Here is an 18,950-nt window from a genome sequence, read left to right as displayed (position 1 = left end):
TGAGATCATGACTTCTGCATCTTTGGGATATGTTATCAGAGCTCTAGTGCTGACTGAATTATCTGACCTTTTTTAGTGTGTGTGTGTGTGTGATATCCATCTATATATCCACATTGTACATCTACCGTTCTCTATATATCTCTCACAGACGTATGCATTTACATACACACAAACAAATGATTCCACGAGGGAATATTTCGGTTGATTTTGCCCCCTTTGCCCTTTTCATTCTCTTCATCGCTCCCGAGTCTCGCGCTGCAGGAGCAGTTGGAACTGCAGCCTCTCTCTCTCTCTCTCTCTCTCTCTCTCTCTCTCTCTCTCTGCCTTGCGCCGATTCTGTCCAATCACACTCCAGCTCTGCCCTTCACGAGGAGTCTGGCCAATGCTTCACTGGCATGGGCGTGCTCTCCTCCACATAAGTCCCGCCCCCCGCGGGCTTACTCAGAGTTGGAGCGGAGACGCAGGAATGAGGAGTCGCGCGCAGCTGGGAAGAGAACCTTAGGCTGAGCTCCTCTGTCTACTCATGGGATAGCTGATGCGCGAGTGTGTGTGTGTGGACGTGGACGTGTGAGTGTGTGTGTGCAAATGTGTGTGTCTTTGCGCGCGTGAGACCGGTGGCTTGAAGTCGCACAGCGTTAGTGTGTGTAGGTGAGGAGCTGCGCCCTCTTACCTGCTCACCTGCTTTCGCCACATTTCTCCCGAGCCCTGCCACTGTATTTGTTGCTTCGTGATCAAACACTGTTGGATTTCTCTTTTTTCATTTTTATTTTTTTTTTTGACACCTGCTGGACAAACAAACAGATCACGGATAATGCTTGTGAGTGTGCTTTTCCTATATGGATTTGCGCTCCTAACGCGCCAAGATTAGAAGCCGAAAAAGAAGAGGTAAGGAAAACGCACTGTTTTAAATCTACTTAAACATACAAACTAAACACTCAACACCACTTGTACTATGTTGCAATGCAATGCAAACCTTAACATACCTTTTTTGCAATGCATACCATTTATATATACATTTATTAAACTGTGCAATGCAAACATGTAAGTGATTCTGTTTTGCAATGCACATTATTGACGGTACTGTGCAGTGCTATGGAGACTATATAAATATATATATTGCGCGCGCGCCAAACGAGGTCTGTGTGTCTTTAAACTTGGGCAGACAGGCACGCGCGTTCGGAGAGATGCACTCCGAACGTAATGAACATTATTTTGGGGATGGCGCTGAAAGACGAAGCAAAGACAGCAGACGCATCATCTCACAGTCCTTGGGTGGAAAGGACAAATATTAACGAGGAAACACCATGGTGCCATGACTGGATGTCTTGACAAGAAACAGCCATTTGGTGTATGTAGGCTGGCTAATAGTCAACAATATCCAGGGCTCACATATATTCCTCTGAAAGTCTTCATGGCAGTGAACTAGTCATTTTGAGTCCACCTGCTGTATCTAAATAAATACACATTGCTGTAAATGTGAAAAACATATTTATATCTTGCTTTGCACATATTTTGTTTTCTTATCTGTCTCATATGGCTTCATTTTTATACAATGCTTTTGTGAAGTCCTGTATTGTAATACTGTTTATTTGTAGGGTTGCACTTGGCTGCTCCTTATCTGCGAACACACGGGTCCATGAAACCTTGGCTGTGAACACGTTGCATGGGGATAACTGTTTTGAAATAAAAGCAGAGGGGAACGCAATTGAACTGCTGTCATGGATTTAAAGGATTTCTACTTATTGGCAACCTTGGTGGCTTGCCTGTGGCTAGATCCTGCCATAGCCCAAGAGCTAATTTACCCTATCCGGGAGGAGCTTCAAGAGAATGTTCTTATTGGAAACATACCAAAGGATTTGAACATCTCCCATATGAATGGTGCCACCGGGGCCAGCAACAATCTGGTTTACCGGCTGGTGTCAAAAGCAGGGGACAACCCACTGCTAAGGGTGATGAGCAACACTGGAGAAATTTTTACCACCTCAAACCGAATTGATCGGGAAAAACTCTGCCCGGGACCCTCGTACGAGGACAGTGAGTGTTCCTTTGAGATTGAAGTAGTCATACTGCCCAATGATTATTTCAGACTGATTAAAATCAAGATTGTTGTCAAGGACACCAACGATAATGCCCCAATGTTTCCCTCCCCAGTGATTAACATTTCCATTCCTGAAAACACGCTCATTAACAGCCGCTTTGCTATTCCCTCTGCTACTGATCCTGACACGGGACCCAACAGTGTTCACAAGTATGAGTTGGTCAATGGCCAAAGTGCCTTTGGCTTGGATATTGTAGAGACACCAGAAGGAGAAAAGTGGCCACAGCTCATCGTCCAGCAGAATCTTGACAGGGAACAGAAGGACACATATGTGATGAAAATCAAAGTGGAGGATGGTGGCAACCCTCAGAAATCTAGCACTGCCATCCTTCAGGTCACCGTGACTGATGTCAATGACAACCGGCCAGTTTTCAAAGAGAGCCAGATAGATGTTCACATTCCTGAAAATTCTCCTGTTGGAACTTCTGTTGTGCAGCTGCAGGCTACAGATGCAGACGTTGGCTCTAATGCAGAAATCAAATATATGTTTGGCACCCAGGTATCTCCTGCCACTAGAAGGCTCTTTGCACTGAATTCCACAACTGGTCTTATAACAGTGCAAAGGCCATTAGATAGAGAGGAGACTGCTATTCATAAACTGTCAGTTTTAGCAAGCGATGGAAGCTCCAGTCCAGCAAGAGCCACTGTAACTATTAACGTGACAGATGTGAATGATAATGCTCCAAACATAGACCTGAGATACATTATCAGTCCTACCAATGGTACGGTCATGCTGTCTGAAAAAGACCCTGTTAACACCAAGATTGCTCTTATCACGGTCTCTGATAAGGACACTGATGTCAATGGGAAGGTGATTTGCTTCATTGAAAAAGATGTGCCCTTTCACCTCAAAGCGGTATATGACAACCAGTATTTGTTAGAAACATCAGCCTTGCTTGACTATGAGGGTACCAAAGAGTACATCTTTAAAATTGTTGCTTCTGACTCTGGAAAACCCAGTTTAAACCAAACAGCGCTGGTTAGGGTGAGGCTGGAGGACGAAAATGATAACCCACCCATTTTTAGTCAGCCTGTTATTGAACTGACAGTCAAAGAGAATAACCAGCGAGACTTATTTCTCACAACTATTACTGCCACCGATGAAGACAGTGGACGTAATGCTGAAATTGTCTATCAGCTTGGTCCCAATGCCTCCTTCTTTGACCTTGACCGCAAAACAGGGGTGCTTACTGCATCTAGGGTGTTTGACAGAGAAGACCAAGAGCGTTTCTTTTTCACAGTCACGGCAAGGGACAACGGTACACGTGCTTTGCAAAGCCAGGCAGCAGTTATCGTCAGTATTTTGGATGAAAATGATAACAGCCCAAAATTCACACACAATCACTTTCAGTTCTTTGTGTCTGAGAACCTGCCCAAGTATAGTACGGTTGGAGTGATAACTGTCACAGATGCTGATGCAGGTGAAAATGCAGTAGTTTCCCTCTCCATACTGAATGATAATGAAAACTTCATCCTTGACCCCTCCACTGGAGTCATAAAGTCCAACGTGTCCTTCGACAGAGAGCAGCAAAGCTCCTATACATTTGATGTCAGGGCTGTTGACAGTGGTCGTCCACCATGTTCGTCAGCTGCCAAAGTGACCATCAACGTCATAGATGTCAACGACAACCCACCAATTGTCATCTACCCTCCATCTAACACATCCTTCAAGTTGGTACCATTATCTGCCATTCCAGGCTCAGTGATCGCTGAAGTTTTTGCAGTGGATGGAGACACTGGAATGAATGCAGAATTGAAGTACACAATTGTCAGTGGCAACAACAGGGGACTTTTCAGGATTGATCCTGTTACTGGTAACATAACCTTAGAGGAAAAACCCACAGTTGCAGACATTGGTCTTCACCGTTTGGTCGTCAACATTAGTGACCTTGGGTATCCAAAGTCGTTGCACACCTTGGTTCTTGTTTTCCTCTATGTAAATGACACTGTTGGAAATTCATCTTATATCTACGACCTCATCCGCCGGACAATGGAGACGCCACTTGACAGGAACATAGGAGACAGCAGTGAGACTTACCAAAATGTTGATAACCTGAAAACAATCATTGCCATTGTATCAGGGGCAATGGTGGTCATTGTGGTCATTTTCATTACTGTTCTGGTGCGCTGCCGCCATGCATCACAGTTCAAGGCAGCCCAGAGGAAGAAGCAGGGTGCTGAGTGGATGTCGCCCAACCAGGAGAATAAACAGAACAAGAAGAAGAAGCGCAAGAAAAGGAAGTCACCCAAAAGCTCCCTGCTGAACTTTGTAACCATTGAGGAGAACAAACCTGATGATCCAGCACACGAGCCCATAAATGGCACCATTAGCATCCCTGCTGAGCTAGAAGAACCTGGGATTGGACGTTTTGACTGGAATGCTACGCCAACCACCACCTTCAAGCCCAGCAGTCCTGACTTAGCCAGGCACTACAAGTCCGCCTCGCCCCAGTCTGCCTTCCATCTCAAGGCAGACACTCCGGTGTCTGTGAAAAAACATCACGTCATTCAGGAGCTGCCGCTCGACAACACTTTCGTCGGCGGTTGCGACACGCTCTCCAAGCGCTCCTCCACCAGCTCAGACCACTTCAGTGCCTCAGAGTGCAGTTCCCAAGGAGGCTTCAAGACAAAGGGAGGGACCTTACACACCAGACAGGTAAAAGAGCACTTTTACTGGTCTATAAGTACTGCATATAACTGCCCTGTTCAGTACTGAAATGCCAGTCTTAGCTTAGTTGCTCAGATTTATGCATCTGACAAAAATAGGACAAAATAAACTAATTAGAACCATCTGCCCACTCAAACATGTACTTCATGTACTTTATATCAAAAAAAAAAAAAAAAAAAAAAAAAGAAAAGCAAACCCAAAAGTTGGAGTGGAAAAGAACCAGGCTAATTACATTTTGTTAACTGCTTACCTCATGCATTTTTTTTGTTTTTGTTTTTTTATTCTGTTCATTTATTTATATCTTGAACTGAAAACAATGGTAAATTAACTGGTGAATTGAGTTGGTGAGAACATAATTGTAAATTAACTCATGTTCTGGAGAGGCCAGAATTCTCAGTGGTTATGGTCCAAATGTCCAGTGCTATCAGAAATTTGTGAAAGAAACATTTTTTTCTCGCCTGTCTACTCTGATTACCATTTTATCAGTTTGGCCTTTAATACCCCATGGAAACACAAATGATAATATAAAAACAACTGTTTTCTCTTAGCTGTATCAAAGAAAACATATCTTGCTTGAGTAATCATTGTGCTTTTGTTTTTGTGTGTGAATACGTCAGTAGGTGTGTGCCTGTACCTATCCTTTGAAATTGGCTAAGTTTTAAACATTTTTAATTTTACATTTATTTCATTTGCTAGTTCTAGCACTGCTTTAGCACTGGCCCCATAATTAATCCAGTAATGCAACCAGGGAAAGAGAAACTGCACTAACCAGCCACACAAAGTGTTCTCTTTTTTTAATCTTGTTTTCTCCCACTCCAGCAGCATGTCTGTTTCAGTTTAAAGTCACTAGCAGAATATGCTTGTTAAGTAACCTAGGCCATTAAGGTAGAACCGTATCCAGTCCAAAGCGGATTAGACATTAAAAAGTCTCAAATATCAATCTAATCCATTCCTTCAAAGCCTCATTAAAATGGGGTGCTTGTTATGAAGCAAACAGAAAAAGCTCTTGTTGTAGAATGGTAGAAGGTTCGGAGAAACAGGGAGGGAAGAAAAGAGGAAAGGAAAGAGGGAGGGAGGGTGGGAAGGAGGGAGGGAGGGAATGTTACCTTTAGGTGGCACTGTTGTTCCGCAAGGCATAGGCTGGCTCCGGGCCAACATGCTTGTGCATCTGTGTGTGTGTGTGTGTGTGTGTGTGATACCAAGAGAGATGTAGGAGCGCCCCTCTCTCTCTCTGTCTCTTACCCTCTCACCCACTTTCAGTTTGCATCTCATGCCTAACGACGGTCTGAATACGCAGCAGATTGATAATGGCAGTCACAGACGTAAATGATAAGGCTTGACCGTTTTAGAGCAAGCAAAGGCACACACACACACACACACTGGTTCCAAATGATGCATACTCCCAGGTCAGCGTATAGAGGATCTTGAGTAATTTTCTTAAGCATGAAAGGCATGCAAACAACAGCCCACAGCTCAGCTAATGGAGTCACATAGCCGGATGGCAAGGGTTGAGCAGAGAGCTGGGTTCAGCATGAGTGTGTGTGTGTGTGTGTGTGTGTGTGTGTGTGTATGTGTGCGTGTATGTGTTTATGTATGTGTGGGCTGCAGGGATCAGTCAAATATCTTGAACCAGACCTCATGAGACATGGCACCTGTTTTCCCTCCAGCTGCCAATACAAAAACGTAAAGAGTTAGCCTTTCTATCTGTGGACATTTACAAATGGAAGCATCTGTGTGCATCATTAGTGCTGCAAAGTTTAGCTGGCAAAAAGTATTTTATTATAATAAAACAGTAAGCTCCGGACCCACAGCAACCCTGAACTGGAAAGTGGTTACAGATAATTAATTAATTAAGCTCTCTATAGTGCCCTGTAATCTTATTATGATCCACATGGTTAGCATGACAGATGGCAATGGATCACAGGAAGTGAAGGGGGCTATATAGTTAGTATGGTTTGGTTCTAACCTAATAATAACATAAAATGTAATGATAAAATTGCCCAAACTGAATGTTGAATTATGTTACTGCAATAATGGTTGATGAAAAAGGGAAAAATTTCAATGAAAAATTTTCTATGGTTATATAGAGAAAAAGACCAAATACCCAGTTGATTAACTGATTATAGAAGTAATTTTTAGCATTTTGTGCACTTAAGGCTTTATATTGTGGACCTTTGTTGTAATTAGTACCATACCATACAAATTGTCCCATGCTGTTTATTGGGGTGAGCAAAACTGTATGTGTGTAACTATCAGACTAATACATTGTTTCTTAATTTTTATAGTTTTACCATTTTTGGACATAAATCAAAAACATAAGCACTTGTTTGTATTGTGTGAAATTGTCAGGACAAGCAGACATGATAGAAGTGGTCTAATTTTATTACATTAAATGAAAGTTAAGAGAGGGTTATTCTTTCACTGTTAAAGTTACCATTTTTGGAGATGCAGGGCCTAGTTTCTACAGCAAAAATATAGCATATATTTACCACATGATATCATATACTCAGAAAAGAAAGATCACCTTATGGGGTGGCTGATATTAATCAAACAAGTGCTAGCTGGATTGTAGTCAAGTTAGGCATGTGCTGAGTGGTTTGGTCAGACCAAGGTGGGCTGCCTATGCGGTATAAATGTGTGTATCACTATATATATAGGCAACATGGATACAGATTGTCTTTATTTTGAGAAATTTTGTGTTTTCTAGAGACTATTATGTTTTAGCTTATTACCCATATGTTGTGGGAAATTAGACAGTTTGACGTCATGACTTTGTTCATTATCTGTGTTCTGACTGACTGTTTCACTGAATTGGAAATGGCTTCAGCTTTGGTGGTTCAATAACATATGGTTACCTTAAAGAACACTACGTTGTCAGTTTAATTTCATGGACTTCTTCAAGTGACTAAAATTCCACCAATGTGAGACCAGCCTTAGATGTGCAGCCTGTTTTGGTGTCTTTTACTGATCAGTGCGTTTGCTGAGAAATAGAGAAGGCCCTTGTGGTGTGACAGCGACTGGAAGAGTGTGTAGCCTCTGTCTCCTGTGTTATAGCCCAGCATCTGAGGCTCTAATTGCACTTCATGCTTTTGGGTATGACTCAGTGGTCCAGAACAATAGTGGCCAGTGTAAAGCTTCTGAACAGATGAAATAAACCACAGTGAGAGCTGCTCTATGCACAGAGACCAGCGGGGTCACAACCTTAGCACTAGCTTCCTGTCCCTCATACTTTCTCTTCTCTTTCTCTCCTTTTTAGATCCACTTCCTCTTCTCCCTCCTCTCTGACATTTTAACCACTCCTCTCTCTCTCTCTCTCTCTCTCTCTCTCTCTCTCTCTCCTTCTTTCTGTCTTTCTTTTTCATCCCCTTCCTGTCTCTTTTTTGATCATTTAGCCTCTATGTTCTCTATATTCTATGCCTCTCTTCTTGTCTTAGACATTTGTCTATCACTTTCCAACCCCTCTCTGTATCAGTCTCCCTCTCTTTAGCAGTGTGTGTGTGTGTGTGTGTGTGTGTGTGTGTGTGTGTGTTAGTTACTGCTGCCTGAGGTGTTTCAGTGGAAGCTCGTTATTGCACCAAAACACTCCTGTGACGACCACAGGCCAATTAACAGTGCCCTGATCCACCCTCAGCATGCTGCAGTGCTGAGGCTACCGCTACTGCTAACACTGAAGCTGTGCCCCAGTTTCAGCAGTATGGGGTGAAAAACTGCACCTCCGGTGTCAGAGAATTATGATGTGTCATCATCCACTCGTCACGGCCTGATTTCAGTTACATTTCACACTAAGACTCACACCCAAACACACACACATACATACACACAAAGCTTTTTATTACAGCATATTTGATGAGTACTGTGTTATTTTGTTACAGCTTTTGGTAAGAAGTAAGAACACAGAAGGAGGGGGACACGCACATACATACATACATACATTAATTCATTCATTAATTATCTGTAACCACTTCCAATTCAGGGTTGCAGTGGGTCTAGAGCCTACACGGAATCATTGGGCGCAAGGCAGGGACACACCCTGGCCAGTCTTTTACATACATACATAAATACATATACATTTATACATACATACATACATATAGGTACGAGTGAGCGAGTTTACGCCACCCCGCCGCTAAATAGCTCAGTGTTCAGTTGTAGCATTAAGTGTGTAGCAAGTAAGTTATAATAGAGCACGAAAAGCAATAGAGCGTGAAAAGAAAAACACCCCCGACCTCCTCCGCCAATCACCTCCCCCTCCGCTAACATCTTCGTCTGATCTTCAAGGTAAATACAAAATAGAACCAGTTGGTTACATTCACTTTTATTATGTATTTTTATATTTTTATACATTATTTGTTATTTATAAAGTATATCTATTTTATTTAAAACACATAACAAAAATTGGCATGGGATTTGGGGGGCTGGAATGGATTAATAGCATTTCAATTAATTTTATTGGGGAAATAAAATTTAAGATAAAAATAAGATATACGAGCAAATTGAGTTATGAGCTCGGTTACAAAACAAATTAAACTCGTAAGGCATTACTGTATATATATATATATATATATATATATATATATATATATATATATATATATATATATATATTTCATTCATTGTGTCATATTTTCCCTGTCACACAAGAATATATTTGATGATATTTGGTATATTTTTTAACAAAAAAAAATTTAGAAAGAAACAGGTAGGCACACATACACAGACATGTAATTTATCATTTGGCTATTGCCGTAAAACGTCTCTTGACACACACATACACACACACATACATTCTTTGTCTATTTTATCAGCTCCACTTGCCTTATATGACAACTTTTTGTACCCCCACAGACCAGGTTTGTCAGATCTGCAGTGACACTGACTGGTTGTGGTGTGTTACTGTGTGTTAAACTGGTATGAGTGAATCAGACACAGCAGTACCCCTGGAGTTTTTAAATCCCTAAATGTCACTGCTGGACCGAGAACTGTCCACCAACCAGAATACTGAGTCAACATCACCCTGTGGGCAGCATCATGTGACTCCAAATAATGGACTAGATTATAAGCAACTCAAACTGTGCAGCAACAGATGGCCTAATGTCTCAAACTACAAAGTATACCAACACATTAGATGTGTCTATCAGATTGGACAGTGAGTGGACACCATGTTTAAAAACTCAGCACTGCTGTGTTTGATCACAGTAACACACCACTATGTCAGTTTCACTGCAGCGCTCAGGAAGATCCACCTAAATTATTCCTGTGATGGTCCTGTAAGCATAACAATATATGCAGGGAAAAATATGGACTACAGTGTGTAAATGTAGAATTGCAAGTGCTCATATGGTAAGTGGAGCTGATAAATTGAACCAGATAAGGTGACCAGTGCTATCTTGCTATGGTTATGAACAACAAGATTGAATGAATGGGTTTTTAGTACCAATGAAGACTGTTATAACATGCATACGTCACTCTCTCTCTCTCTCTCTCTCTCTCTCTCTCTCTCTCTCTCTCTCTTTCTCTCTCTCTCTCTCTCTCTCTCTCTCTCACACACACACACACACACACACACCCTTATGAATACACACATTTCACTTTTTAATGAATGTCCTGAACGTTGACACATTAAAGACTCAGTCAGGAAGTGTATAAAACATTTAAGTTCATATTGATTAAACTGTACATGCAGAGAGCCAAGGGGAAACGTCAGCATTTCTGATTAATAAACTGTAGGAGGAAATTGAATTTGGAAGCAAGTGTTCATTGCTGACTGCAAACAGAAATTATACAGTCATTTATAAGACTGCTTGGAGGTCCTCCGTTTCATTTTGGAGAGGTTATTTTTTACTAACCCTGGATTTGAGCTGAAGCACATGAAGAGAGCAATTTTTTCCCCTTTCCCCACCGTTCTTTAGTCTGTGTGTGCAAGCACGAGCTTTAAAGTCTTTGCTATTTATTACTTCCAGCTTTTCATTTCTGGAGTGTCTCTCACCACAGCAATCCAAAAAAAAATCCACTCTTTGCTAAGACTTCTCTTATACAGCACATTGAAAAGAAGCTAATCAGATTTGTATCGCTTTAAAGCTGAATTATACCCAGCTTTAGTCATAGGTCTCAGAAAAGCACTGAACTGGCGAGAGCTCTTAACCCTTAGTTGCCTCAGACCTAGAAGTTGACGTCCTGTAATATCCTCTGGATGATTTCTCACCCATGGCTATTGAAACAGGTGGAGAATTTCTGTGGAAAGGATCTGTTATAAGCCATGGCACATTGGTGTTTACCTGTGCAAGAGGAGATTTTAATCATAATTTGACATTATTAATGTGCGTCTTTAAAGAAAAGGACATATAAAGTATTTAAATCTCACTACTCAATGTAGAAATAGTACCCCCTTTTGGTGCAGTTCCGAAACGTGTAAGTGTGTGTGTGTGTGTGTGTGTGTGTTCCATGAGGTGCTTCACATTTTTTTATGTAAAAGCTTACTATGTAGCCTGTATTTTTACATTCTTATCAGTCAAATCTATACCAGATTGACAATAAATATTCTAGATTTCTACGGGTTACTAACTGAGCTTTAGTCACACAGAGCTTTTGTCATTGGTGTCAGAAAACATCAAACCAGGAAAGCTCTTGATTGTGATTAATGGCAGTTGAGTTGATGCCTTCCATGTCATGATCTCATTACAAAGATGCATGTGATCAGTATCAAGCGATTACCTTGAACAGCTTGCCTTCAGTTAGCATTTAGAAGACATTTATCTGTGTTCAGCTATTCACACACTGGAATTTAAAAAAGAATTGCTTAAAATACCATATTCACTGTTGTTTACTTATATATTTGTATTAAACTAACATAGCCTACTTTAGGTAGAATAGATATTACATGATGATTACATACTATTTGTACTGTGTTATACTGATGTGAAAATGCTTTGAATCATTGCGATGAATTGGTTTTAGGGTGGTGAAACGTTTGCAAGGATTTAACATTTTTAGAATTTTTAGAAGCTTTCTATCAAATCATAAATACAATGAAATTCAAAAATAATAAAATACATCATATTATAAAACATATTTGGACCGTCACAAAGCCTGTGTTTCCCCATTTATGCTGCCCCTCAAGCCTCTATTCTTCAAGGAAGGCTTTCCACTAGATATTGTTGTGAGGATTTGATTGCATTCAGCCATGTACACACCAATGAGGGCATTTACTAATGTTGAATATTTAGATGATAAATATCACTCCAACTCATTCCAGAGCTAATGGATCCTAAGAACAATTTCACTGTTCCTCAGTCCAATGCTAGAGGCTTCATACCCTTCTAGCCTAAGCTTAGCAATGGGCACACAACTTCAAATTCTTGTGCTGCTGCTCCAGAACATCTAATTCTATTGGCAATGCTTTTATATTAAGGTTATACATAAATTCAGGTTCAATTAAACACCAATGTCAGTAATAATTACCCCATAAAGTAACTGAAATCACTTATTAGGGTCTATAAATTTTGGAAATATATTGAATATGCAGTTTCTATTTGGCCAAATAAAATTTTTTAGATGAATACCAAATATGCAAAATCATCTCCTCAAATATGCACATTTATGGTCAGATATTTCAATTTCAAATGTGAGTCTTCCTGACCATGCATATCAAAAAGGTGTTTCACTTTCAGTATCAATTTCTAGTGCATTTAATCTTATGCATTCAATTACAATTTCAATTTTAATGTTTATTTGTCATTTGGACAACATGTCAAGACATACATGCATAGGAAGCACAGATAATCAGTCTACTGTAAGTTATAGCAAACCAATACAAATATTTTAGGCAAAAGAAAATCAGAAAAAGTAAAAACAGGGACTCAGTGATAATTACCATAGCAGCAATATGATATAATCATAATAATAAAATGTCACAGTGAAATGGCATTGGAGAAGAACTCACAGCTTCACATTTCTTTCAGAAACCTTATAGCCTGTGGGTAGAAATTGTTCATTTGATAGTTTGTTGAAGTCTGAATGGTGTGGTACCTCCTCCCAGATGGCAGTATATTGAACAGGCCGAGTGCTGCATGACTATTGCCCAACTAGATCTTTTGGATATTTCTCAGGCAACAGGCTGGCAGTTTCTTGCCTGTGATGGATTCTGCTGTCCTCACTACTCTCTTAAGTGGCATGCAGTCTCAGGCAGTGTAGCTGCCATTCCAAGCAGTGGTGCAGCCTGTGAGGATGTTCACTGTATCTGCAAGTATCTGTAGAACTATGTATTTGTAGATCTTGTTGTGGATATAAGGATGCAGACAAAATTTCCTAAGCCTTCACAGGAAGAAGCGGCACTGACAGGCAGATCTCAAAGTGTGGAGAGATGTCATCAGTGAGGTCATCAGTAAGGTGTATATAGAAAAACTTAACACTGCTTACATTGCCTACTTTGGCTCCATTTATATTGATATTATATTGATATCCTTTGTTTTGCTGATATTGAGACAAAGATTACTGTAATGGCACTACTCTGAAAGCTTTCTCTTCTCCATCTCTGATGAGGCCTAGGCTGGTTGTCTCATCTGCAAACTTGAAAAATATTTTTGATGTGTGTTTGGCTGCACAGTCATGTGTAAACCAGGAGTACAGGATGGGATTGTGTAACACATATACCTGGGGTGCCCTCTGTGTTTGGAAAAGAAGTTGTTTCTTACTTTCACAACCTGGGGTTGCCTTATCCAGAAGAGCAGCATCCAGTTGGAGAGATGAGTGTTCAGAACCAAGTCCATAGGTTTAGAGGTGGGATTGCCCAGTATCAGAGACCATTGCAAAAACAATTGCAATGTTGACTCTCTTCCACTTGGCAACAATAGATGCTCTGTGAGAGTGGAACCAAATGAAAGTGTTTTGCCCTCCACCTGACCTGAACTGCAGTGCTGTACCTCTCTCCGTTTAAGAGTTTAAGAGGCTAATGTAAAGGGAAAAAGCACACCATATGTGCACCAGACAGAGGCTGCTGTCAAGGGCAATAAGTAAATAGCACCAGGGGAATTAGGCTAGAGGAACTATTTGAGAGAGAGAGAGAGAGAGAGAGATACTGGGTGAGTGTGTGTATGTATGTGTGTGTGTGTGTGTGTGTGTGTGTGTGTATGTGTGTGTGTGTGTGTGTGGTTGTATTGCTGTCCTCGCAATTATATTAATGAGGACCTTTCTGATAGTGCTGGGTGATATGGCCAAAAATGTTATCACACTAAGTTTTTCTATATTTACTGATCAATCTCGATATTTGTCGCAATATTAAAGTTTTGTCACACTGACAAAGGACATCCTTCTAAAAATGTAGACTGATTACACACATATTATACACATTACTCAAATTGATAAGGAAAGATTTCACTGAAACAAACATTTTCTTACCTCAAAATAGTAATAATATCTATGTCTTGTGTTATGAAACCATTCTTAGGGCATTACCACCTCAAGAGTTTACAGAAGCTGAAAGAGTAAAAAGATAAAATAATAAACAAACAAACAAACAAACAAACACTCCCAAGTGCTGAAGTGTAAACATATTGCACCTAACACATTAGAAGGCTTAGAACAGTGCTTGTATCCATGGAAAGTTTCACACTTTCATTCATTCATTGCCTTTAACCACTTATCCACTTTAGGGTGGCATTGGGTCCTGAGCAGACCCAGAGTGCAAGATGGAAAAAGTTACGTGGGTATATGCACCTGATAGTATGCAACTGGCTTTGCTAACCGGGAATAGAAGTGAAGATTTATTGAGCTTATCATTGTTATCGAGCAAAAATTCATCACAAAACATATCAATATTGTTTAATCACCCAGCACTACCTTCTGGTTCATATGTATATGTTTTATAGATATAATGCCATTTTTCACAAAGAAATATCTTACAAATTTTAAGCTCGTATAGTTAATATTAAACATATGATGAATTTATTTACAGCATTACTGGCGGCAGTGTATAATATCACAAGTGTAACAATACGTACTTTATTTCCACAATACGTGAGTGTGTCTGCACATGTGTGGGAAAGAAACAAGGTGTTCAGCAGTGTATATATTTTTAATGGTGTAGAAAAAAGTAATTGAATGTGTATGAGAGTAGATGTGTGTGTGCTGCAAACAGTCTACACAGCATACATGTATGATATTGGCTTACAAAATTATTCATTAATGTATCAAATTTTTGTACTTGTATAGCTATACCTTCTAGCCCTCTGAAATACAGGGTTGCCTCATTTTTTTACAAGGTCATTTGATAAATTTCAGTTCCTTAAGAGAAATGAGAAATTGATAATATATTTTTGTGTGTCCACTTTGCTTGCAAGTCCTCATAAGTAGAGTATTGGGTCATTTTGTTAAAATTGTGTCATTTTGTTAAAGACCTCAAAATTTGTATGTGTGTGTGTGTGTGCACACGCGAGTGTGTAACCATTCCTCCTGTGTCTATGGCCTAATAAATGACCGCCCCAGTGCTGGTCCCGTGCGGTGTGATGCGGTGTGTAATAGAGTCTCAGCTGTGATTGTGGTGAGCCTCGGGGATTGGAGCGTTCTGCGCAGGTTCATTTGGACTTTAATGAGGGATTAGCATGGACAGGGCTAAAGCGTCAGGCTAAAGTTTGAGTAGATTAATGGAGTGTGACATTATTGTACCTGAGGGGAAGACTGTTACGATATCCAGCACATAGAACTGATGTAGGAGGGAGGGAGGGATAGAGAGACAGAGAGAGAGATATGTTGTAGTTCTACAGTTTTTTCTTCCATTAGTCACACCAGCAGGCGTCTTCTCTTCTGCAATACATTTTCTAGAGTTTCATTAGCACTTTTTGCTAGGAGCTTATACAACTTTGCTGAATTTAGTTCAGCTGTAGAGAAGTGGTGCTGTTTGGTCTGAAGCAGAGGCTATATTGTGATTAGCTGAGTTTATCAACCTTAGCAGAAAGCAGCATAACTGAAATAGGCAGCCCAGCTAGAATGTAACACTGAAACTGAAGCTCAGTTGTTTTTATTTACTTACATGTATTAGTGATCAAAATGCATGCTGCCCAGGCTAGTTTTACTCTCATACTGTTAATTTTAACATACTTTTGATTTTGATTTTAGTTAAAGAAAAAAATATATATCATTAGTCCCATTTATCATTGTGCAATTTTTTGTCAAGTTTACAAATAGCAGTATTTCAAGTAATTTGAGGCATATAGCATGCAGCACACCCATATATTTTTATGTTTTTGATTGGCAGTAAATATATTTGGTGTTTGTTCTGCCTCAGTGCAAGGTCAATCCTGCTGTGTTCACAAAGCAAGACTTTTGTTTAGGCCCCAACAACATGACACTTCCAAGAGTATTTCACAAGTTTCTCACAAATTCCTGGTGGGAGCAAGCAGGCTGGTCTCCGGTACGCAACTTTGATTCCACCAATTTTTCGACAAGCAGCAGAGGCAGCAAACTTGTGTTCATCACAGCATTGCTCGAACTTTGAAGCTGCAGCTAGAGAAAGGTGAGGTGTGAGCTGCTGGGGGCTCTTCTGATGGTGTTATTGATGCACTATGGGGTGATCTGAGCCTTTCTGACCACACCGTTGCCTTGGGCTGTCTGTGGTAAAGTCTGCATGATGTTCCAGAAATACAGAAAGATAGACACCAGGAATGTGGCGCCCTACATGGACGAGAGCATACATGAGCTTTTGTAGCTGACTAGAGCTTTTCTTCTTTTATTCATTTGTAGTGAACTACTGAAGGTGTATGTGGCTCAGCTCCAGAGCTCTGCACACCAGCACCTTTCTGTGTTACTACAAAAACTCTTGGAAATTTAATATGTGGCCGCTGAAGCTTCCCTTACTGTCAGGACTGTTTTCTGTTTTGCTGTGATATGATATTAATGATAATCAATGTCCATTTCATTAGGTACTCTTAATTAGGTACTTGCACCTACAACCTGTTTTTCTTTATAATATTGTCACATTTTCTAACAACAAAACAAAAATCTGTCATTTGTTAATTCCCTTTAAGTTGTTTTATACACAAGGGCACAAATAATATAAATTTAAAATAAATTCAAATTTTCACTGAACAACTTGATTGCATTTTGCTGCTTTCAAGCCACTCCAAAATAGTTGGGACAGACACATGTTCCAGTGTGTTACATAACAGTCTGGATAGTCCCTTTTTGTCATGAGACATTTCACAATATTAGATATGATAGATAATACAATAAATAAATGTGCAATTTTACACTGAAAAATGTTCTGTATGAACAAATTGAATTTTTTTTCATGACCTTTGACATACATTGAAGAACTATTTATACTTGCAAAAACTGAACCTATAAATGCTCATTTTATACCTTTATATTCACATATAGTGTGGGGGACACGGTGGCGCAGCAGGTAGTGTCACAGTTACACAGCTCCAGGGACCTGGAGGTTGTGGGTTTGAGTCCCGCTCTGGGTGAATATCTATGAGGAGTTTGCTGTATTCTCCCCGTGTCTGTGTGGGTTTCCTCCGGTTGCTCCGGTTTCCTCCCATGGTCCAAAAACACATGTTGGTAGACGTTTATTGGAGACTCAAAAAGTGTCCATAGGTGTGAGTGACTGTGTGTGTGTGTGTTGCCCTGTGAAGGACAGGCGCCCCCTCCAGGGTGTATTCCTGCCTTGCACCCAATGATTCCAGGTAGGCTCTGGACCCAACGCGACCCTGAACTGGATAAGCGGTTACAGATAATGGATATAATGTTTGTAATGTTTCAATGTGTGGCTGTGTGAATTTTCTAAAAAACATATGGAATTTAGATTGCAGACATCAAACTCAAAAATAGTTTATGGATACAAAACTTTGGACATCTTTTAAATTTAGTTAAATAAACTTCAAGACAATTAAAGCATCGCAGATTCTTGTTTAATTGCATTTTATTGCACTTTCTGGAAATGGGGATTGTACTTAAGGAATGTAGCCTGTCTGTTGCTATTGTGAAGGAAAATGCATATAGTGAAGCTATTGCGGTGGACGCACTCATACCACTGCTGTGCATACTGCCATGCTGCTACCCTGTCAGTGTCACTTCTGTGGTCCTTCTAACAAAAAATATCTCTACAGTGGTGGCCCTATGGAGGTCACTTTCCACTGGGGGTCAGGCAAGAGGGTCTGATAAACAGACTGCAGTTACATCCAAGTTACTTGTGATTTGACATGAATATGCATCCCAGTGATATAATTCAGATTCTCATCCCAAAAGTTTGTCATGTAACTGTATGCTCACATGACAGTAGCTTGTGACTCAACACAGTCTCGCATAAATGAACTTCATCCCTCCCTTTGTTGTAGCATACTGTTATCCTCAGGTTGTAATTTACACAAACTGTTTAAATAAAAAAAAAATCTAAAAACCCTAAAAATAATGTTGTCACAGTCAATGATATGCCTAAACTGCTTAAAAAAACCCTGCACCCCTAACTTTAAATGGCTGTTTAGAGGGCAAAACCCCAGGCTGTCTGGTGCGTAGCATTTGCATATTACCAGGAAGTATAAAGGTTGTCTATTTTCAGAGGCTTGTATTGTTAACTTTTTATGTCATTTCCACTTTCATCTCACAGTAATTCTCACATCAACAGCATGGCAGAACTGAACACGTAATTCTCTCTCTCTCGCTCGCTCTGTGTGTGTGTGTGTGTGTGTGTGTGTGCGCGTGTGTATACACACACTTTTGTCACATTCATTGTGAATTCACAATAATGTAAAGTTTTTTCTTTTGGAGCCTTATCAAAGAGGTTTTTTTAGCTTTAGGTTAATAGATCATCATATAGAGTACAGAGATTGTGTGTGTGTGTGTGTGTGTGTGTGTGTGTGTGTGTGTGTATGTGTGTGTGTGTGTGTGTGTTTGTGTGTGTACATTTTAAGGACAAATGTATGCTGCTTAGGTGGAAAGCTAAAAGAGCTGAGGTAATTTTTTGCTTACTGATGTCAAGGTTAAGTCATATTATATATAGATAGCTATAGGTACTAATATATAACATAAAGAGAGCATTATTATATATAGTCACTTACATATATAACCTGGCTCTCAAGACAAACCATTTATCTTCAAAAGTTTCTATGTACAGTGTGTCAAAGATTCATGTGAAATAGACCAGTTAAATGGACCAGTGATACTTTGAATAATTGCTTAAATAACTCTCATTAA

General features: G+C 40.0%; 1 protein-coding gene across 1 annotated transcript in view; it reads left to right on the top strand.

The window, feature by feature from the left end:
* The first annotated feature begins 503 nt into the window (after window positions 1-503).
* LOC136692860 (protocadherin-9) overlaps window positions 504-18,950 on the top strand; it is a 403,319-nt gene continuing 384,872 nt past the window's right edge. The window contains exons 1-2 of the mRNA XM_066666571.1: window positions 504-885; window positions 1,596-4,754. Of these exons, the coding sequence (XP_066522668.1) occupies window positions 1,719-4,754 (3,036 nt within the window). The 5' untranslated portion in view covers window positions 504-885; window positions 1,596-1,718. The remainder of the gene's footprint in view (window positions 886-1,595; window positions 4,755-18,950) is intronic.

This window comes from Hoplias malabaricus, chromosome 3 (genome assembly GCF_029633855.1).
Source record: "Hoplias malabaricus isolate fHopMal1 chromosome 3, fHopMal1.hap1, whole genome shotgun sequence".
Taxonomy (NCBI): domain Eukaryota; kingdom Metazoa; phylum Chordata; class Actinopteri; order Characiformes; family Erythrinidae; genus Hoplias; species Hoplias malabaricus.
This window is presented reverse-complemented; position numbering and strand designations above follow the sequence as displayed.